Genomic DNA, 22,745 nt, shown 5'->3' on the forward strand with positions numbered 1-22,745 from the left:
TGGCAAAAAAAAAAAAAAAAAAAAAAAAAAGAAGAAAGAAAGAAGCCAGTCATAAAAGGACAAATACTGAACGACTCCACTTAAATGAGGTACCTCAAGTAATCAAATTCATAGACAGACAGTAGAATGGTGGTTGCAAGGGGGATGGGATAATGGGGAGTTATTTTTTTTAAACATCTTTATTGGAGTATAATTGCTTTACAATATTGTGTTAGTTTCTGCTGTATAACAAAGTGAATCAGCTATACGTATACATATATCCCCATATCCCCTCCCTCTTGCATCTCCCTCCTACCCTCGCTATCCCACCCCTCTATGTGGTCACAAAGCACCGAGCTGATCTCCCTGTGCAATGCAGTTGCTTCCCACTAGCTATCTATTTTACGTTTGGTAGTGTATATATGTCAGTGCTACTCTCTCACTCCGTCCCACCTTACCCTTCCCCCTCCCCGTGTCCTCAAGTCCATTCTCTACGTCTGCGTCTTTATTCCTGTCCTGCCCCTAGGTTCTTCAGAACCATTTGTTTTCTGTTTTTTGTTTTTTAGATTCCATACATATGTGTTAGCATACGGTATTTGTTCTTCTCTTTCTGACTTAACTTCATTCCGTATGACAGACTCTAGGTCCATCCACCTTAATGGGGAGTTTTTGTTTAACGGGTATAGAATTTCAGTTTGGGAAGATGGAAAGAGTTTTAGAGATGGATGGTGGTGATGGTTATGCAACAATGTGAATGTACTAAATGTCAATGAACTGTACACTTAAAACTAGTGAAGATGGTAAACGTTTTCTGTATTTTACCACAATTTTCTTAAAACGGAAAAAAGAATGTATAGAGGTATGCATTGTAATATAGATGGGAGGCTGTACACTTGGTTTCAGTTCTGCATTCCTGCTTGCCAAAGTCTCACACATATAGAGCTTCCTCAGCATTCTGCTCTCAGTTTTTCAGTCTGTACCCCTTGCTGGGGCTACCTGACTCACTCCTTGTCTTCAGTTATCATCTACAATACATATCGTTAGTCAGACCTTTCTTCTGTGCTCTATATCCATACTTTTCAAATGAAAACTGAGCCTCTCCACTTGAAAGTCCCAAAAGGACCTCAAATTCAAAGAATTCAAAGCAGATTCATTCCCTTCCTCTCCCAATTCTACTCCTTCATGTTTGAAAAATAGAAAGAGAAAAGAAATGTTAATACCCTTCCTCCTTCATTCCATACTCCAGACTGTACTGTTTCTCCTACACCACACTGCCTTCAGGGCCAATTATTTCATGTGTTTCCCAGAAATAGGCCTTTTTCCCCTATAAGAAGGACTGAATTTTCATCTTCAAAAAGTGATGTTAAATTATACTTCATATGTGCATGACCCAGCAAGGCCACTGTACCCAAAACCTTAAACCAACCCCTGATCCCTGAGTATGCTATAACAACAACACTAGAGTAAGAATCTGGGGACCCGGGGCCACAGTCAGACCCAGAACTGGCTATAAGACCACTTAACTTTCCAAAACATCTAGGAATGTTATCCACTGCTATCTTAGCCTCATTGCTGCCCCTAGAACTGGGGACGAGGGCCACCCTAAACCCCATGCTTTGAAGGGTCCTGCATATCACACACACACACATTAAAGAACACAAGGGTGCCTGTGTTACATGGGATCTGGTGCTCATTGTTGGTACAGTGTAACTTATAGGCCTAAACATCTGTACTTTGCCTAACACTGATCTGGCTCCAGGAAGATGCTTCTCCACATCTGTTTCCCTGTCTCCTTTAAACAAAAGGCAACTGTGTCCAAATGCCATGAAGATTTGTGGATTGTGCCACTGCTGACATAAGAAATAGACATTATTTCAGACTAAAGGGAAGATTCTAGCAGTGAACCACTTAGGGAAGAGAAAAATACAAGCTACCTTGTCAGAGCCTTCTTCTCAGATACATGAATGCCATAGATTTTTGCTTAACAAACTTTAATTTCCCAGTAGTGTCCATTTTCTTGTTTATATTTATTTTCTGGTTTGTGGTTCCAAAGTAATAAAAAATTAATGCAATATTTGCAACAGTTGCATATATAGGCTAAAGAATATTTCACAATATTAAACAACAGATATGACTCTTGATTTGGGGATGTATGGAGAGAGAGAAACACGCATGAATCGTTGTCACAGATTGGATCCCCAGTAAACATATTATGAGACAAAGATTAGTATAGGAGGTTTATTGGGGAGAGCTCCTGGGATAAACATTTATGGAAGAAAAGGGAGAAAATAAACAGGAATGAAAAGAGGAAGAAATCAAATGTCAGTGCACTATCAGTAGAATGCCTCAGCATACACTGTAGGGAATTCTGAACTTAGGATGAAACTTCAAAGCTATCTCAAGTAGGAGCAAGAGGACCAGGCCTTTATATACAGCATCAGTGAGCCATTGGATGTGGGACACTCTGAGAATAGGGTGTGATCTTGAACAAGACAATTCTCAGCTGATGAGATGCCTGAATGGGGCTGGCATCCAAGGGCTCTCTGATGGCAACATTCTTAACAATTGAAGTAATAAGGCCTTTAGTGCTAAAGGGAACTCTGGGCAGGGCATTGCAGTATCCACCACAGTCCACCCTTTGTGCCTCTCAGATCTGCATTATATAAGTTCCGGGATCAGCTCTTCCAGGGGTCTGGTAGGCCTCTCTTCCTAGGGGAAACTTAAACTATAGCCCCCAACACTGCAGCTGGTCTCAAGGCTGAAAATGACCGTCCCTCTCTTCCACTATCAATTACAGATCCCAATCACTCTTAGGGTCTTGGTGGTTTGCCTGGTGGTATGATCCAGACCCTCACTCCTGATCATCATGGGTTTCTCAGGCTGGAGTTGCTGTCCTTGATGATACCCACATACCAAGCCCACCAATCTATACATAAGGCTGGGGTTTTTCCTTCTCAGTCAGCTTGTCAGAAAAGATCCCCCATGAGGCCACAGGTGTAAGGAGTGTGAAAGGTGCTAGCGCAACAGTGGTGGATATCATGGAGGATCTGCTCTAGCTGATTGTGCAGGTGCTTATATCCTCCAGTCCTGCTTGTGCTTGATCCTACGTGTAAAACTTCCATCTTGTTGCTGGGCCTGCCCACACTTATACCTTGGAGGAGCTGACAAAACTCAGTTCATAATGGGCAGTTCTGGTCGTATGGTCAGTTGCATGGTCATTTGATGTCCTATGACCATGTATTCCATATCTACCAGGACACAGTAGCATATCAGGAGCTGTTTTTAAAAGGTATATAATTATCCACTGCATGTGGCATGACTTTGTTCCAGAATCTAAGTTCTGGTCTAAGTTGTGACCTTCCCATTGGGGCTTACCAAAAACTCCACATGGCATCTTCCACCAACACAGATAACTCTAATACCTTAGAGTCTATTGATTTCATGGTCCAAGTGGCAGGACTGCTTGAAACCATGGCCTGGACCTGCTATAAGGCCTTCTTTTGTTCTAGGCCCCACTCAAAGTTGGCAGCTTTTCGTGTTACCCAATATGTGGGTCAAAACAGTAATTCCAGATGTGAAATGTGCTGCTTCCAGAACCCAATAAAGCCTACAAGACATTGAGCTTCCTTCTTCATGAGGAAGGTGGAAAATGCAATAATATGTACTGTACTTTTATAGGGAATCTCCTGGCATGCCCCAGACCATTCAACCCCTAAAAACTGTACTTAATGTAGCCAGCCCTGGATCTTTGTAGGGTTTATCTCCCATCCTCAGGAGTACACATGTCTTACCAAGGCCTCCAACGTGTTACCCACTTCTTAGCCATTTGGTCCAACTAGCATGATGTCATCAACACAGTGGACTAGTGTCATATTCAGATGGTCCAGATCTCTTCAGACTATACCATGACAGAGGACAGGAGAGTTAGTAGAGTCTTGAGGAAAAACTATAAATGTATACTGTTGTCATTCTATGTGAATGTGAACTTTTATGATGTTCCATTCTGATAGGGATAGGAAAAAAATATTTTCCAAATCAGTAGCTGATTACTGTACTAGGTACCTAAGGCCATGTCATCCTGTTCTAGCAAAGATATCATATCTGACATGGCAACTGCCCTTGTGCCACTACTTGGTCGAGTTTACAGTAGTCTACTGTCATCTACTAGACTCTGTCCACATTTTTCAGGGGTCCAAACTGATGCATTAAATGGAGATATGATAGGGACCACATCCCAGCATTCTTTAGGTCTTTAGGTGGCACTAACTTCAGCCATCCTCTCCAAGATGCTATCTATATGTTTTCATTTACCATCTTTGCCAAGGAAGAGGACAGCAATTTCAAAGCTTCCACTTGGCCTCATCTACAAATAGCTCTGACTCCACATGCCAAGGAACCAATATGGGGCTTGTACCAACTATCATAATGTCTATTCCAATTATATATTCAAACACCAGAAAAATAACCATTGAGTGAGTCTGTAGACCCAGTGGAGCCACTATAAACCCAACATAGACTAGGAGCTTATATAATTTCTGGTTTGCATTATGGTATTTGCTTCTACCTGACTTCTGACAATTGAGCACAGTTATCCTGTCTCTATTGTTTCAGTGGCATCACCATTTCTATCAGTGATCTTCATCCTATAATACCCTCCCCTACTCTGAGCCCTGGTCTGCAGAGGCAAGCCACCACTGAACTTCTCAGTGATGCTGGTAACCCTTTAACCAGTGCATTCCTTATAGCTTTAGCAAATGGTGTGCCCTTTGGGTCCTCCTCCATAACATAGTCCTCTGGAGGGTTTTCTGTCTTTATAATATATTTATTCTATTCCCACTTCCCTGAGCCTTTAATCCCTTCTCCCACCATCTGCAATGGCAACTCTGGCCTTTATACCTCAATGTGGGCCACTGGTTTTTTTCCATTCTTTGAGGAGCCATTCTAATAGTGAGTTCACATTGATCTCCTGGGATCTTTTCCAGGATGTAAAATCCTGTATCTTGGTAGAGAACTCTCTAATCAATTAATTATCCCTTATTCAATTTTATATTCTAGCTCCCCTGATCAAGGCCCTCAGAATTCAGTCCCATGCTTACTCCCTCAGCACCTGCTAGAACATGCTGGCTAGGTCCTGCAGCTCCTTCTTGAGATATTCCCTTTCCTTCCTTATTAGGCCCAGAACAACACCAATGAAGTTATGTAACTTAACCCTAGACATAGGCCCAGTGGCCAGGATGGGAGGTGGGGGCAGATTCTGTGGGAAACACACATTATCTTACAAGGGAAAGGGCTCTGCATGTTCAAACAAGGTGAAGCACTAACGCTCAATAGGAAGGAGTGGGACACTTCTGAACGCTCAAGGAGCTCAGGGAAATCTGAGGATATAAGACTTTTAGGGACATCAATCCAGATGTCCCTATTCCATGTGTCAGGGTCACATTCCTTCCTAACCAGGGCCCTGGTCTTGGCATAGCAGACTTTCTTGGTTTAGATTTTAACTTTCTTTGAAGCTTGTTTCAATAAGTCCTGGGCTTGTTCCTCAGATTTCTCTACTCTCTACCTGAAAAAGATGAGGACCTCTTTATATGCTGTGAATGAAACCCTCTGGCTTTCACACATAGCTTAAATTGTTGACTAATTTAATTCAGCTTTTCATTATCTTTTCCTAGAGGTCCATCAAGCTGAGCAATAGCTACCCGATTTTCTGGACTTCCTTATATTTAATATACCTCACATATTTCTCAAATGTCTACCACATGGCACCAGTTAATGTATTCCCTTCCATGAATGCCATTCTAGTTCACCTCCAGTGAAAGCTCTAACTTCTCTGCTACCTGTTCCACATATCTACTCCACCTACCACAAATGATGGTGTCCTCATTGGCAGCTGGGCAGCAGATGATCCATCTCCTAAATTTCATCACAGTGTATGCTTTTCTGAACCTCTTCTTGTACCAACTGTTGTAGGATGGCTTCCTGGAGGGCAGACTCAGAGACAGGGTTCAGCATGAAGGGCTTTTATTAGGGAATGCTCTTAGGATTAAAACCTGTGAAAAGGAAAAGAAGGAAGCAGGATTGGACAGAGGGAGAACTTAAGCTGTCCCATTTGGGGCAAGAAGGCCATGTAGATCAGTCATTGAATGTGAAGTACCCCAGAAAGGAGGTATGACCTTGGGGGAGGTGGCTTTCTAGCTGAGGCAATTCCCGATGAAGGCTGACAGCTGAGGGCTGTCTGCTGGCAGCACTCCTAGCAACTGAAATAATAAACTCTTTATTCATGAAGGAGGATTAGGGCAGCAGATTGCAGAATTCACCACAAGTATGACATCATTTTTTCCACTGGAAAGTTGGTGACCATCAAATGCTAGAATTGAGAACAGCTTTACTTTCAAAACGATTAATGAAATTTAAAATTTCAAACATTTATACTTATATTTATGGCTTTATTTAAGTAATATTTATTTTAAAATTTTATTTATACCTTCCAAATATTCAGACATAAATATGTGAACCTCCATTTATACTTTTGCTCTAGTGCCCTGAAATGCTATTAACAGGCCTGCTTAGCCTGAATTCATCCGTTTCCTTTTAGTAAATTATGCAAAAAGTCCTGGTTTATTATATAAATATCAGAAAATACAGATAAGTAAAAAACAGGTAAAATTACCCATTAATCTTACACTCTCAGGGAACTATCCACATTCTCAAGAGTATACACACCAAAGTTTATACATAAAGATAATTTAAATATATGTTCTTTCTTCATAAAAAGTATAGCATGTGCTTTTGCAGCCTATTTTCCCCATTTAAGATTATATGCTGAATTTTTCCCATGTAAATAAGTGTAGTTGCCCATCAACATTTTCAAGAGCTGCATAATATCTCAATGTGTAGACATACCTTAATTTCTTAGCCAAGTGCCTATTTCAAGACACTTGGGTCATTCACAATTTTTCACTCTTCAAAAAGGTGCAGATGCACAGCCTTGTACAAGCTGATTATTTGATTATCTCCTAATGATAAATTTCTACAAGAGGAATTTCTGGGTCAAAGAGCGTGCACATCTTGAAAGCTTCTAAAACATGTATCCAAATGGATCTTGTACCAAGTATGCTCCCACCAGTACAGTTTGAAGGTGTCCCTCCACCCACACCCTCACCATACTCTGGGTTGGAAGAGAGGTGGATCTTCTCCAGTATGGATGCCAACAGCCCTCTCAATGGTTCCATAAAGACCCTGCCCCAACCAATCTTGTAAAAGAAATCTGATAGAAGCACTAAAAATTATTATTTCTTCTATTATATTTTTTCATAATTCCAAAATAATCACTAACATATTCACTCCCATAGACACCAGAGTTGGACAAGAAAGAGGATGTTTTCCTATCAAATGCCCTCAGGACCCTACAATAAAATTGTCCCTCTCTGTATGTCCCCAGGATAGGTTCCAGCACTTCTTCATTCAAAGCAACTCTCACTTCCTTCCTCCCCTTGCCACTCCCATTGCCACCAGTGAAATTTCACGCCTTTAGCATCTATGCCTGAACTATGGTGGTAACTTCCTAAGTGGTGTTCCAATCTCCAGTGGCCAATCCTGTCCCCACCCCAACTCTGACCCATTCTGCACGCAAGTCAGTCACATAATGTTCCTTTCATCTTGTCACTCCTCTGGTCACAAAAGGCTTTCGTGTCTCCCAGAAGTGGGTAGAATATACAGACACCTCAGTTTAGAAATCAGGGATCCTCCATGAATGGGACTCACCCAACTGCTGGACTGTATTTTCCATCACTCCCCTCCCCACACTTTGTACTCCAGGCAGGCCAGTCTCTGTGGAGCAAAATTCCCACCTCCATGCCTTTCTTCCTGTCACTCCTCCCTCCTCCAATGCCCTTCTGCCCTGTTTTTATCCTGTCTTTCATGCCCAGCTTACTCAAGTGCCCCCTCCTCTGCAAAACTTTCCCTGAACACTGTTGCATGCAGAAGTTTCTTCTGCCTTTAAGCACTAATAGGAAACAGCTGGCTATGATCATAGGCTCTTGGATTTTGTATCTTTTTGTTTCCATACATCTTGCCTTTCCAAATAGATCACAGATTCAAGGACAAAGACGTGTCTTTTTTTTCTGCTTAAAACACACAACTTTATTGATGACATAAAAATAAAGTCTCAAATGTATAAACATAAGTCCACACAAAGGACCAAAGATTACCTTACTTATGAAGAATCAGCTCAGTTTCTGCTCATGAAGCATACCAAAAATATCTCAATCCAGACAAGGTAAAAATCAACACATGTATTTTCAGTACAAAATTGAATTCATTTGGTGTTCATAAAATGGTCCAGCTAAGGACCATCATAAGCAACATCACTTTAGAAATTATAATGCAATTTACAATGTGCATTGCTTCCAGGCTGCAAAACCAAAATATTACTCAAATTTGTTTGGAAAATTACAACTAATCAGAGTTTACTTAATAATAGCTCAACTCTTTCTTTCACCTCAGGGTCATTGTATTCTGCTGCTAAGACTCGAAGTTTCTTGGCACATGCTTTAGGTCGTTGGAATATGAAATAAAGGGAATTTTTACTGAACTTGTCCTGGGTAAATACTTTTGCTCTTCTTTTAAAATGGTAATTTATATTTTCAAATAGTGAAAGAGCATTAAGAATATTTTCCTTTGTCTCTTTCTTGCTAAAGATATTAATCAGTGATGCTGGTGCATTGGCAATGAGCAAGTCTTTTGTCATAGATGGATTTTTAGAGAAATTTAAAAGCATTCCCAAAATATGGTCTTTAGTTTCTCCACTTCCCACAGTTAACAAACGAAGAAATTCTGAAATGTAATTTGTAACCATATGCTGATATTCACTAATAATAGTCAGGTGCTTTATCAATCTCAATCCAGCCAGCTGCACATTTGAATTCAAGGGGTAGGTGATGGTGTCTTCACATACTTGGTTTAAGTATGTTTTAACCTTCCTGTGATTTTCAGCAGCCACCGAGATGTTATTCAGTGCATTTAAAGCCTTCTGCCTAACACTGGGGTAGGGATTATTGAGCAAGCCTTCAATGATTGAGATTCTACCTGCATTACGAATGACTTCATGGGAGAATGGGTAATCACGGCTGTTATACAGAGCATTATTGGCTATTTCATGAATAGAAGGATCTTCAGTCATCTCAATCATGCAAATGAGTTTTTCAAGCTCTCGTGGATCCATATTAGTTTCATGTCTACAGCGGCAGGCCCAAGGCTGAGTTTTCTCCCCAGACCTGATCTGCTTTCTGAGCTCATCTTCAGGTGGGAAGCAGGATTCATTTTGATATGGAAATTTCATTTCTGTCCAGATCATGGCTCCCGCCCATGACCCCATTCCTGCCCCAGGGACCATAGATGGATATGTGACTCTTGACTCAGCTGACTTTTTGGCTTTAGTCTTAGGTGCAGATTTGTCCTCACTTCTGTTTTCATTACTATCCCAGAAACAAGACTTTACATCGACTCCACCAGCAGCTTCAAGCTTATCCTTGGTGCTGGCCTTATCTCCAGCCCTACGCTCAAAATTGACATCTTTCTCACGCTTCGATCTGAATGCATTACTGTTCTCACTCTCAGCCCAAAACAAGGACCTTAAACTTATCTCCTCAATATCAGGGCTGGATGCTCTACTTAGCTCATCCTCATCTACATCTCCAGCCAAAGTCCAGGACCCCATGCCAGCCTCTTCCCCAACCCCAAGCCTAGACCCTGTAGTGGCTGTATCTCCATCCCAGAGCCAAGACTCCTGCCTGACCTCAGCCCCAACCCCAGCCCCAGCCTCAGCCCCCACACAGGAATCCATACAGGCAGCCTCATCAGATCTGATCCAGGACCCAATACTGTTTTTGTTCTCAGCCCCAAATCTAGAACTAATGATAGCCTCTTCCCTAACCACTGAGCTGGATTCAATACTGGCCTCATTTTTATCTCCAGAGCTAGACACAATACCAGCTTCTTCCCCTCTCCAGAACCAAGACCCTGTACTAGCCTCACTCCCAGCCCCAAACCAGGATCCTTCATTGGCCTCTGTCCCAGCACTCACCTGAGACCTTCTACTGGTCTGGTCTCCAGGCCTAGCCCAGGAACCTCCACTTTCCTGCTCTTCAGGCCCTAAGCTAGACCCTCTACTGGCCTCATTCCCAGGCTTAGACCCAGCCCAGGATTTTCCACAAGCCTGATCCCCAGTGCCAGCCCAGGAGGCTCCTCCACTGGCCTGATCCTCAAACCCAGGTTTGGAACAGCTACCAGCTTGATTCCCAGCCACAATCCAGGACCTTCCACTGGCCTGACTCCCAGTACCAACCCAGGACCCACCACTGGCCTGGTCTGCAAGCCCTGGACTAGACCCTCCAATGGCATGGTCCTGAGCACCAGACCAGAACGCTCCTCCACTGGCCTGATCCTCAAATCCAGGTTTGGAACAGCTACCAGCCTGATCCCCAGCCCCAGCCCAAGACCCTCCACTGACCTGACTCCCAGTATCAGCCCAGGACCCACCACTGGACTGGTTCATGGGCCCAAGCCCAGGCCCTCCAATGGCCTGGCCACTAGCCCCAACCCAGGAACCTCCTGTATTGGCCTGACTCCCACTGCAAGCATAGAACCATCCAGTGAACTGATCCTTGAGCACTGGCCTGGATCCTCCACTGGCCTGGTCCCCAATGCCAGCCCAAGAATCTCCAACGGACTGGTCCCTGGGCCCCAGTGTAGACCCTCCACTAGCCTGGCCCCCACTGTCAGCCCAAGACACTCTTCCAGATTTGGCCTGATCCTCATATATAGGCTTTGTCTCACCACCAGCCTGATGCCCAGGTCCAACCCAGGACCCTTCATTGGCCTGGTCCACAGCCCCAACCAAGAAACCTCCACTGGCTTGGTCCCCAGAGTCAGCCCAAGATCCTCCACTGGACTGGTCCTCAGGCCCCAACCTAGTCCCTCCACCAGCCTGGCTACCAGCCCCAGCCAAAGACTCTTCTTCACTGACCTGATCCTTAAATCCAGGCTGGGACCCACCACCAGGCTGATCACGAGTCCCAGTCCAAGAACCCCCACTGGCCTGATCCACGGCCCCCACCAAGAATCCTTCACTGGCCTGGTTCCCAGTGCCAGTCCAGGACCCAACACTGGACTGGTCTGCAAGCCCTGGCCTAGACCCTCTATTGGGCTGTTCTCCAGCTGTAACCCAGGACCCACCACTGGACTCATCCACAAGCCCTAGCCCAGACCCTCCACTGGCTTGGTCTGCAGTGTCAGCCCAGGCCCTTCCACTGGACTGGTTTTCAGGCCCCAGCCCAGCTCCAGCCCAGGACACATTTTCATTGGTCTGATGCTCAAGTCTAGGCTTGGATCCACCACCAGACAAATCACTAGTCCCAACCCAGGATGCACCGCCAGAAAGATCACTAGTCAGAATCCAGGACCCTCCAGTAGCCTGGTCCACAGCCACAGCCCAGTACCCAATGTTAACCACATTCCCAGCTGTAGCCTGAGCCCAGGACCCTCCATTAGCCTGAATCCCAGCCCCATCCTGGGACCTTCCACTGGCCTGTGCCTCAGCCCCAGCCCAGGATGCTCCATTGGCCTGATTCTCAACCACAGTCCAGGACACTCCAATGGTCTCTCCCCCAGTCCAGGATACCCCACTGGCCTGGCCCCCAGCCCAGGAACTCTCACTGGCCTGAGCTCCATTCCAGGGCACCACAACAGCCTGGTTGCCAGTGCCAGCCCAAGAAGCCCCACTAGCCTGGTTCTCAGCCACAGTCCAGGACCCTCCAACAGCCTTGTTCCCAGCCTCTACCCAGTAACCCCCACTGGCCTGGCCTGCAGCCCAGGACTGTTCACTGGCATGACTCCCAGCCCAGAGCCCTCCACTGGTCTGGTCCCCAGCTCCAGCCCAGGATTGAATACCAACCTCATTCTCACCCCTAGCTGCACTCCAGGATTCAACATTGGCTTCATTCTCATCATCAGCCCAGGACATGCTATTCTCCCAGTATCCATCCCTAGCCTGAAACCTAAATTTGATCCACCGCTCAGAAGCAATCCAGTCCTCAACACCAATCCCATTCCAGTAGTAGTCATGGACCTTAGGCTGAGACTTTTTGCAGGCCTGAGTGCCTGCCCCACCCTCACTCTCAGAAGTGGGCGTGGCCTTAGCCTTCGGCTTTGGCTTTACAGAGGCATCTCCTGTGGCTTCTGCCTCAGACTTACGCATAGCCTTGTCCTTTGCCCCATATGAGGTCTTACTCTGGGAATGGGCTACAGACTGACGCTGGTCAGAGCCCATCGTACATGCACCAGCCTCTACCTTAGACTCAGCAACATGATTGCCCCTAACCTTACTCCTGGCACCAAGCAAGGCCTCACCCTGGGAATTGGCCACAGCCTGGGGTGGGGCAGAGCCTGTTGTACCTGGTCCAGTCCCTGCTTTAGACACAGCATTGGGATTGCCCTTGACCTTACTCCTGGCACCAAGCAAGGCGTCACCCTGGGAACTGGCCACAGCCTGGGGCTGAGTAGAGCCTGTTTTATCTGTCTGAGGCTGGGCAGAGTCTGCTGTATCTGGCCCAGCCCCTGCCTTAGGCACAGCACTGGGATTACCCCGGACCTTATTCTTAGTACCACACAAGGCCTCACCCAGGGAACTGGCTGCAGCCTGGGGCTGAGCAGAGCCCTTCGTATCTGTCTTAGACCCTACCTTAGACACAGCATTGGGATTGCCCCGGACCTTATTCTTAGTACCATATAAGGTCTCACCCTGGGAATTGGCTGCAGCCTGGGGCTGGGCAGAGCCCTTTGTATCTGGCCCAGACCCTACCTTAGACACAGCATTGGGATTGCCCCGGACCTTATTTCTGGCACCAGGTAAGGCTTCACCTTGGGAATTAGACTCAGCTTGGGGCTGAACAGAGCCCACTGTATCTGGCCCAGACCCTACCTTAGACACATCATTGGGATTACCCCTGACCTTATTCTTGGCACCAGGCAAGACCTCACCCTGAGAATTGGCCACTGATTGGGGCTGGACAGTGTTTGCTGTATCTGTTTGAGGCTGGGCAGAACACGTTGAATCTGGCCCAGCCCCTGCTTTAGACATAGCATTGGGATTGCCCCGGACCTTATTCTTAGTAGCAGACAAAGCTTCACCCCAGGAATTGGCCACAGCCTGGGGCTGAGCAGAGCCTGTTGTATCTGTTTGAGGCTGGGCAGAGCCCTTTGTATCTGGCCCAGCCCCTGCCTTAGACACAGCGTTGAGATTGCTCCTGACTTTAATCTTGACACCAGGCAAAGTCTCACCTTGGGAATTGGCCACAGCTTGGGGCTGGGCAGAGTTCTTTGTATCTGATCCAGTCCCTGCTTTAGACACAGCATTAGGATTGCCCTGGATCTTATTCTTAGTACCACACAAGGCCTCACCCTGAGAACTGGCCACAGCCTGGGGCTGAGCAGTGCTTGTTGTATCTGTTTCAGACTGGGCAGAGCCCTTTGTATCTTGCCCAGTACCTGCCTTAGACACAGTATTGGGATTGCCCCGGACTTTATTCTTGACACCAGGCAAGGCTTCCCCTTGGGTATTGGCCATAGCCTGGGGCTGTGCAGAGCTCTTTGCATGTGGCCCAGCCCCTGACTTAGACACAGCATTGGGATTGTCCTGGACCTTCTTCTTGGCACCAGGCAAGGCCTCGCCCTGGGAACTGGCCATTTCCTGAGGCTGACCACAGGCCCTTAGTTCTGCCTTAGCCCCTGCCCCAGAAATGGTATCAGGATCACCCCTGCCATCAGTCCTGGAATCAGGGAAAACTTCAGCTTGGGCCTTGACCCCAGCTTGAGGCTGTGCACAGGTTTTCATGTCTGCTCCGACCCCTGCCTTACACTTGCCTTTGGCTTTGCCCCTAGCTTTACCTCTGGTACTAGGTAGAGCCTCAGCCTGGCTCTTAGTGGAAGTCTGAGACTGTGCCTTTGTGTCTGTCCCATCCTCTTCTTTAGACTTGGTGTTGGCATTGCCCTGAGCCTTAATCCTGTCATCAGGCAAGGCATCAGCCTGGACATTGGCCTTAGGCTGAGGCTGTGTATAGGACTCAGTGTCTGTCCCAACCCCCACCTTAGATATGGCATTGGAATTGCCTCTACCCTTACCCCTGGCATCAGACGTAGCCTCAGCCTGAGCACTGGCTACAGCTTGAGGCTGAGCGGCAGCCCTCGTGTCAGCTCCAGTCATTGCCTTAGATGTGACATTGTTATTTCCCCTATCATCAACCCTGGCACTAGACATTGTCTCAGCCTGTTTCTTGGTCACAGTCTGAGATTGTGTAGAAGCACTTGTACCTGCCCCAACCCCTGCCTCACACATGGCATTGGTATTAACCCCAGCATCAACCATTGCCCCAGGCACAGCTTCAGTCTTGGCTACAATCTGAGACTGAGCAGAAGCCCTCATATCTGCCACAGACCCTGCCTGAGACGCAGTTTTGCAATTCCCCTTGGCCTCAACCCCAGTACCAAGCATGTCGTCAACCTGCATCTTGGCCACAGCCTGAGACAGTGCACAGGACTTCATGTCTGCTCCAGATTCTGCCTTGGACTTGGTGTTATGATTTCCCTTAGCATCAACTGAGGTACCAGACCTGGCCTCAGACTGAGTCTTGGCCACACTCACAGTCTCTTCCAGGGCTCTCAGCTTGGTCTCAGCCACACTTCCAATCTTGTTTATGGTACCCATCTTGGCCACTTCCCTGATTACTGCCAAGGCCTCATTCTGTGTCACCATCACTCTGTTCATTTCTGTCTCTTTTTCAGCCAATATACGAGTTTCTGCTTTGGTCTGGGTCATTGCTTCTTTCTTGGTCTCTGCCCTAGCACCAAGTGCCCAAGCTTTAGCCTTGGTCTGGGTCACTGCCTCTTTCTTGACTAGTCTCCCAGACTCAGAGTCAGTTTGGGTCACTGCTTCTTTCATGGCCACTTCACTGGCTTTGGCCTCAGTCAGAATCATTGCCTCTGTTATGACCACTGTTCCAGCCACTGTCTTGGCCTCAGATTGGGTCTCTGTCTCTGCCTCGGCCCATGCCTTGGCTTGAGAGTTGGCTTTGATTCTGGCTGTAGCAGTGGTATTAGTCTCTACTTCAGCCCCAGCCCCACCTCCTGCTCCAGTTTCTGCTCCAGTCTTGGGCTTGGATCTAGTCTCAATCTCTGTCCCAACCATGGCTTCACACATCGCCAAGGTCTGGTTCTGTATCCCAACCACAGTCTCCATTTTGACTCTGGACCCATTTCTGGCAAGTCTCCTCACACTCTGGGCTCTTCCCTTGGTTAATCTGTAAATGCAGTAGCAAGCACCAGCCCAGATCATCAGTCCTGCGGTCACCCAGCCCACTTCCTGAACACGACCCATGTAATCACCCTTGCTGAAGACACGAACAAGGTACAGAGGGGCTCAATCAGGCTGCGAAAAGTGGGTAGTAGGTCTGCGCATAGGCCTGTGAGGGTGTTGGTCTTCAGCCACTCAAAGGCCACTACAGTTGCCACTGGAGGTGGACCTAGAAGTGGAGGAAGGAAATGCACTAAAATTTCTCTTCTAATTCTGTGCATCACACAGATAGATACAGAAGGACAGGAAAGTGTAAAAATGATGTGCTTGGTGGAAGAAAAGGATGATTAGCAAATTCTCTCTCCATCCCTTTTATTTTATCTCCTCTCCATCTTCCCCAGTGCCCAACAATTTCCCCCAAGGTACTTCTGTACACATTTCCTTATACCAAATAAACAGTGGAAAGGATGGTGGTAAGGCTGACTATGAATGGTAAAGACTGGGAAGCCCTCAGACTTCGATTTTTACTGGACCTACTCTGGTCACCACTCCCACAGGTCCCCACCCTCATACCAACCTGTAATGATCAAGGCAGTTCCCTCCTCTTTCCTTCTCTTGATTGGAGATATACCCTAAAGTAGATCTATAAACTCATGAGATCTGTGGACCTAGAGACAGACAGATAGACAGGCGGAAGTGAAGATTTTGCTCTTGTTGTGACAGATATATTATTAGCAAACTACCTCTCTATCCCCTTCAATTCGCCCCACTCCCTGTGCCAAAATAAAGGTGAAGGTGTGGGGTAAGTGAAGAGATAGTGGGAAAAGTGACTGGAAAAAGGAGAGACTGAGGATCCTCCAGACTGGACACTGGCCCTACTGGATGGGCACTTGTCTCCAGCAACCCACCTTTGATGTCTACCCAGCCAGTCCCCAGCCTCTTACCAGTCTATACTGATCAGGGATAATTTCCTTCTTGTTTCTTTGCTTCCAGTGATCTCAAACCTTTCAGACCTGTAGACCAACCTGTGGACAAGTAAACAGATAGTAGAGACCAGGTCCTTCACAGAACAAACAAGCACCTTGATCCCTGACTCCAGTCCCTGCCTTGTGAGAGCACATGTCCAGTTTGCTAATATGATCCATCCTTTCAAGTCTTCTCTCCGTCACACTCCGGCCCACCCTTACCCCAATATTTCTACTATTTCCTGCACTGAAATCAGTTAGTGGGGGTAGCAACACTGTGGAAATCTGGCAGAGTGTAGGAGAGGCAGAAGAACCCTCCACTGAGAGGACTGTCTCAAGTCTCAGCCACCTCATATGCCCACCCTCTCTTGTTACCCCCAGGCACTGCCCATCTTCACACCAACCTCCATGGTCCCAGGCCAGTCTCCCAATTTCCCTTGCTTTCAGTGGTAAACAGCCCTACTACCGCCCTATGGGAAGACCTAGGAAAAAACAGAGAAAAAAGGGAAGGTGAAACTTGAGTGCTTGTGACATCCCAGCATCTGAAACATGGGTCCCAGTACCTGCCTTACTGGATTTAGAGATCTGTTCTCTGGCAAGCAAAACCTAGGGCTTCTCCAGCACTGAAATGGGCAGGGTGGAAAGGGGAGGCAGGAAAAAGGGGAGAGACAGAGGTGAATTATTCTAAAACCACCTGTAGGATTCTAGGGCTTCTCCCAAAAGTCCATCTTTTCCTTCACCTGTGCGGACAGGTGGGAAAATCTGAAAAACTGGAAAACCAGGAGACACATAGAGGCCCCCATATCCCATATTCTAGAATCACAGCCTACTGCCATCTACTTCTCTTTAAACCCATCTCTAGGAATCTCCAGCATAAGAGACAAGGTGTGTGTGTGTTGGAGGGAGGCTTTTGCTTCTGCAAAATCACCATCCCTGCCCCACAAAAGCTCTCTCCACAGCCCGCCGTTCGCAGGGCAGCGGGGAGCTGGTACCCAGACACGAGTGACGACTGCACCGAAAGCTGCGTCGCTCTGCAGCTCCCGGTCACGTGAGGGCCCCGCGTCACCGCCTAGCTCGCCCTCCGATCCACCCCCGCAACCAGGGCCGGCGGGGAGTTCAACAGGACCCTCCCCTCCACCTCCGCGCGCAAGATCTCCCCCTCCACCCAGCTGTGCGCGAGGCCCGGTCACTCAGCTCCTTTCCCTCCAATCTGAGAGCCCACAAGTGGCATCACCTCCCTGCGGTTGGAGTTTGCCCTTCTCCTGTTACCAGGGAGGGTCTGCGTCCCCCATCCACCCTCAGGCCTTGGCTCCGGCCTTTTCGGCTGCTTCTTTGAGGACTCTCTCTTTCTCTCTTACGCTGTTAAGACTAGCGTCCCCATAGGATACGTTGCTGCACCAAAATGGGCTAGGGAAGAGGTGTCAGGAAGGGGAGCAGAGAGTGCAAGGAGAGGTTTAACTTTCTTTTTTGTGTTCCTTTTTTTTCCCTTTTAACGTCACATTCATTGTTTTTGTAATGGGGAAATGGCGTCAAGCCATTTTCGTTTGACATTTACAAATTAGGTTGTAAAAATAACAAAAGACTCATCCATTTGTTGACGTTATTTTGTGCCACATTAAGAATGTTTTCAAATTGCTATAAATTATTTCACAGCTTTCAAAACAGACTGGTAATTATTAACATTTTAAATATAAAATTTTCCTGAACAAAACCAATAGGTTTTCAATGTGACCTATAAATTCTTCTTTGGAAAGACCAATCTTGGCAATTTTACACAAGCGATTTACAACTTTTCGAAGTTCTGGTTGAATTTATTGATGATCTTGTGTCAGGTGTCTGAGAACTTCTTCATAGATGACTCCTGGGTGATGGAATGGAGACCCCACTCCTGATGAACCCAGCGCCTGAAAACTAGTGACTTCCCAGATTAACCTGTTTTCCACTCAAGGAGTTTTATTGGGATTTTACATAAGCGTGTGATCAAATCAGTCTCATCACACCCAGGAAAGGACCAACTGTGCTATCCCACGAATGGAAATGAAGCTTAACAGGTGGATTTTCATTAGATCATGACACTGGTGAGATATCTCCACTATCTGCCATTCATGCACTGTATGTCCCCATAGCAGCTGGGACCTAACCCTAACCCTAGCAGCGGGGGCATACAGTGTTCAGCATCTTTCAGTAGAGATAGGGGGTAAGGTCTGTGGCTGACTATGGATCTGTGGGCAATACTCCTGAAATCCATGTCATTTTTCTCTCACAAAAAGCAGTTTACAGGATCCCAAGCAGTCGCCAGGGGCAAGACCCTGCCTTCTGTTACAGTTTCACTGCACCACGCATACAAGCCCCTCAGAATAATCCCAGAACTCAGGGACAAAGTATGCAGAACTTAGTCCCCAGACATCCAGCTGCCCCTGCTGGGGAGTCATACTCTAAATATAGACCCTTCAGGCAGCCTCTTTCTTAGGTTGAAATCTGACACCCCAGCAGGAAGCTCCCTGCCTGAGGGGCCCCTGTGTGGGGGAGGCCCTTCTAGGAGGTGAAACAGGAAGCCCAGAGTGCCTTAGACCCTTACTAATGGCTTTTCAGAACTCAATCGACTGTGACCAATTTATGTTCCCCATCAGAGGGAAACATTTAGAAATTGATTATGAAGACATTTAAAATTTTAGTAAACTTAAAAACACAAACTCATGAGGATAGGATGTCAAACAGCTTATTTGTAATAATCTAAAAACTCTTACAAATCATTAATAAAATGGTAAGCCAATAGAAAACATGCCAAAGATGCAAATGGATTTGTTTGCAGAAAAGAAATACCAATGACGGATAAACATATGAAGAAAAGCTCAACTTCAAAGAAATGCAGATCGAAACAACTATGTGTTGCCATGTTTCATCTAGGAGTGCCAAAATTTAGAAATTTGATAATGTTATTGACTGGTTTATGGGGAAATGGGCACTCCCACGCTCTGTTGGAGGCAGATACTGTGATGCAACAGTTTTACAGAGAGCTATTTGGCAAAATCTATTATATGATAAATATAATATCCCACAAATTCTTTGACTGAGCAATTCTATTCCTAGGAGTTTAGCCAGCCTGATACTTACACAGTTTCACAAAGATTCATATACTAGGATATCTATTGCAGTGCTTGCAAAGGTTAAAACAACCGAAGCAACATAAAAAGTCCATCAATAGGGAAAACATTAAATACATTAGGTTAAATTTATGCAATACGGCTGATAAAAAGATTTAGATCTACGTATCCTGATGGAAAGATACTTAAAGTATTTTACTGTTTGCTTATTTTCTATTAAACTATTTGTTTATTTGTAATTGCACGCAAATTCTGCAAGAATACATTCTAGTATAAGATTCAAACCCAGAAAAAGCACTAGTACAGCTTTAACACCACTGTCCTCATCAAAGCACAGTTACCTCCCCTTTTTATAAATTTTCTGTGTTAAATTCTTTTCTATACATTACACATACATGTCTTATTAAAATATATAAATGGGTCTCTTCAATAAGTGGTGCTGGAGCTTGCCTGGTGGCACAGTGGTTAAGAATCCGCCTTTTAATGCAGGGGACACGGGTTCGAGCCCTGGTTCGAGAAGATCCCACATGCTGCGGAGCAACTAAGCCTGTGTGCCACAACTACTGAGCCTGCACTCTAGAGCACTAAAGCCACAACTACTGAAGCCTGCGTGCCTAGAGCCCGTGCTCCTCAACAAGAGAAGCCACTGCAATGAGAAGCCCGCACACCACAACGAAGAGTAGCCCCCGCTCGCCACAATTAGAGAAAGCCCACGCACAGCAACACAGACCCAACACAGCCAAAGATAAATTAATTAATTAATTTTTTTTAAAGTGGTGCTGGAAAAACTGGACAGCTACATGTAAAAGAATGAAATTAGAACATTCTCTAACACCATATACAAAAATAAACTCAAAATGGATTAAAGACCTAAATGTAAGACTGGATACTATAAAACTCCTAGAGGAAAACATAAGCAGAACACTCTTTGACATAAATCACAGCAATATTTTTTTGGATCCATCTCCTAAAGTAAGTCTTGATTTCCACTATTCATTCCCTCTAAAAGCAAATCATAATTTTTTACCACTGAATTTGAATTTCAGACAAAATGGATCATATAAGTTATCAAAATTGGCTCAAGAAGAAGTAGAAAACCTGAATAGACCAATAACCAATGAACGTGATAGCCTGTTCCACATCGCCTCCTTCAGAGGGACCACTGCCTCTTTCCACGTTCCTAGCTAAAAGTAAAAGCTTTACTTTTTAAACTTTTCCACTAAAAATAAAAGCCAAAGTTGTAAGATTTCTAGCAGAAAACATAGAGGAACATATTCATTACCTTGGAGTAGGCAAAGATGTCTTGGACAGGATACAAGAAGCATTAATAATAAAAGAGAAAGGTAGACTTTATCAAAATATAAATTTTCTGTTCATCTGTACACATTATTAACAAAATGAATATGCAAGCCACAGACTTGGAAAAAATTATATATGCAGTTCATATATCTGACAAAGGACTTTTATCCAGCATATGTAAAGACATACAAATGAACAATCAAAAGGAGAACCCAATGTAAAATTGGGCACAAACTTAAATGGACACTTCACAAAAGAAGATACCCAATCCTCAACATCTTTAGTAATCAGGGAAATGCAAATTGAAACCACAATGAGATATCACCACACACCCACTAGAACGGCTAAAGCCAAAGACTAACAACACCAAATGTTGGTGAGAATGGAGAAACCAGAACTCTAATATATTGCCATTAGGGGTGTAAAATGGTACAAGCACTTTGGAGAACTTTTCTGCAGTTTCTTACAAAGTTTAATGTTCACTTACCCTACAAACCAACAGTTTCACTTCTGAGTATTTAGTAAAGAAAAATGAAAACATATGTCCACGCAAAGACTTGCACATGAATGTTTATATTAGCTTAGTTCATAATAGGCTAAAACAGAAAACGACAGGAGAAAGGATAAACAAATTGTTGTATGTATATACAATAGAATACCACTCAGTAATAAAAAGTAATGAAATACCGATACATGCAACAAGATGGATAAATCTGAAAAGCAGTATGCTGAATGAAAGAAGCCAGACACAAAGGAGTACTGTAGCATTCCATTTATATGAAACAGAGAACAAACAAAACTAATCTGTGATGATAAAAATGAGAAAGTGGTTGTCTGGGAGATAGAGGGAAATTAACTGGAAAGAGGTACAAGGGATCTTTCTGGCGTGATGGAAATATTCTGTATCTTGGTTTGTGTGGTAGTTACATGGTTATACACAATTGTTAAAACTCTAAAAACTGAACATTTAAGATACGTATGATATATTGCATATAAATTATACCTCAGTACACACCAATTTCTTCCCCAGAGAGGGTTGCCTTATTAGTTTGGGTATAGCACAACAGACCTTTTTCTATGAATTAAGTACACATATGTGTACCTACAGAAATACTGTTGGGGGGCATCATATTGTACATATGTTTCACAACTTGATGGTTTTTGCTCATCAATGTATCTTAGAGCTCTTTACATGTCAGTAAATGTGGATCTTTTTAACTGTTGTATTGTATTCCATAGTGTGCTATAGCATGGTTTATTTACCTATTCCTCTACTGATGGACATTTATGTTTTCTTTAATTTTGAATAATATTAAACAATACTACAAAACTTATCTTTGAAAATTTTGCCAATTAGAAAACTGAGAAGTGGTATAGCAGTGTTGTAGATTACATTTTGCTTTTAAGTAGTGAGGTTGTGCATTTGTTCACATGTGTGTTGGACATACGTAGCTCTATGAATTGCCTGCTCACATCCTTTTTCTATTTTTCTGTTGTATTCTTTACCTTATTGTCTTTGCAGAAGAGCTGTATTTAGTGTGGATAGAACTTGTTTCTCTCTTTATTATGTTACAAATATTTTCTCCCACTTTGTAGCTTGTTTTGATATTGTTTATGTTGTATTTCCACGTACTGAAGTTTTTCAATTTTGATGTGATCAAATGAATTGTTTTTTTCATTTATGGAATTTTTAACTTTAAAAATGAAAAATTACATAGTTATTGACTATATTCCCCACACTGTACATTTCATAACTGTGACTCATTTATTTTGCAACTGGAAGTTTTTACCTCTTAATCTCCCTGACCTACTTTCCTCCACCCACCCTCCTTTCTTCTGGCAACAACCTCTGTATCTATAACTTTGTTTCTGTTTTCTTATGTTTGTTCATTTGTTTAGTTTTTCAGATTCTACATGTAAATGAAATCATACAGTACTTGTTTTTCTCTGACTTATTTCACTTAGCATAATACCCTCTAGGTCCATCCATGTTGTCACAAATGGCAAGATTTCATTCTTTTTAATGACTGAGTAATATTCCATCACATATATATA

General features: G+C 44.7%; 1 protein-coding gene across 2 annotated transcripts; it reads right to left on the reverse strand.

Moving 5' to 3' along the window:
• Nucleotides 1-3,776: 3,776 nt before the first annotated feature.
• Nucleotides 3,777-16,771, reverse strand: ARMCX4 (armadillo repeat containing X-linked 4). Of its 2 annotated transcripts, XR_003003449.1 has the most exons (5): nt 16,692-16,771; nt 16,267-16,347; nt 15,900-15,990; nt 5,840-6,026; nt 3,777-3,877 (listed from the first exon to the last, which is right to left on the reverse strand). XR_003003449.1 is itself a non-coding variant. In XM_024746536.1 (4 exons), the coding sequence occupies exon 4, from the start codon at nt 15,404-15,406 to the stop codon at nt 8,438-8,440; it is 6,969 nt and encodes a 2,322-aa protein (XP_024602304.1). In that variant the 5' UTR covers nt 15,407-15,551; nt 15,900-15,990; nt 16,267-16,347; nt 16,692-16,771; the 3' UTR covers nt 8,101-8,437. The 2 variants fall into 2 exon arrangements, 1 of the variants encoding a protein (XP_024602304.1); XM_024746536.1 differs by lacking the exons at nt 3,777-3,877; nt 5,840-6,026 and adding an exon at nt 8,101-15,551.
• Nucleotides 16,772-22,745: the final 5,974 nt, after the last annotated feature.

The sequence above is a fragment of the Neophocaena asiaeorientalis genome, unplaced genomic scaffold (assembly GCF_003031525.2).
Source record: "Neophocaena asiaeorientalis asiaeorientalis breed wild unplaced genomic scaffold, Neophocaena_asiaeorientalis_V1.1 scaffold406, whole genome shotgun sequence".
NCBI classification, from domain to species: domain Eukaryota; kingdom Metazoa; phylum Chordata; class Mammalia; order Artiodactyla; family Phocoenidae; genus Neophocaena; species Neophocaena asiaeorientalis.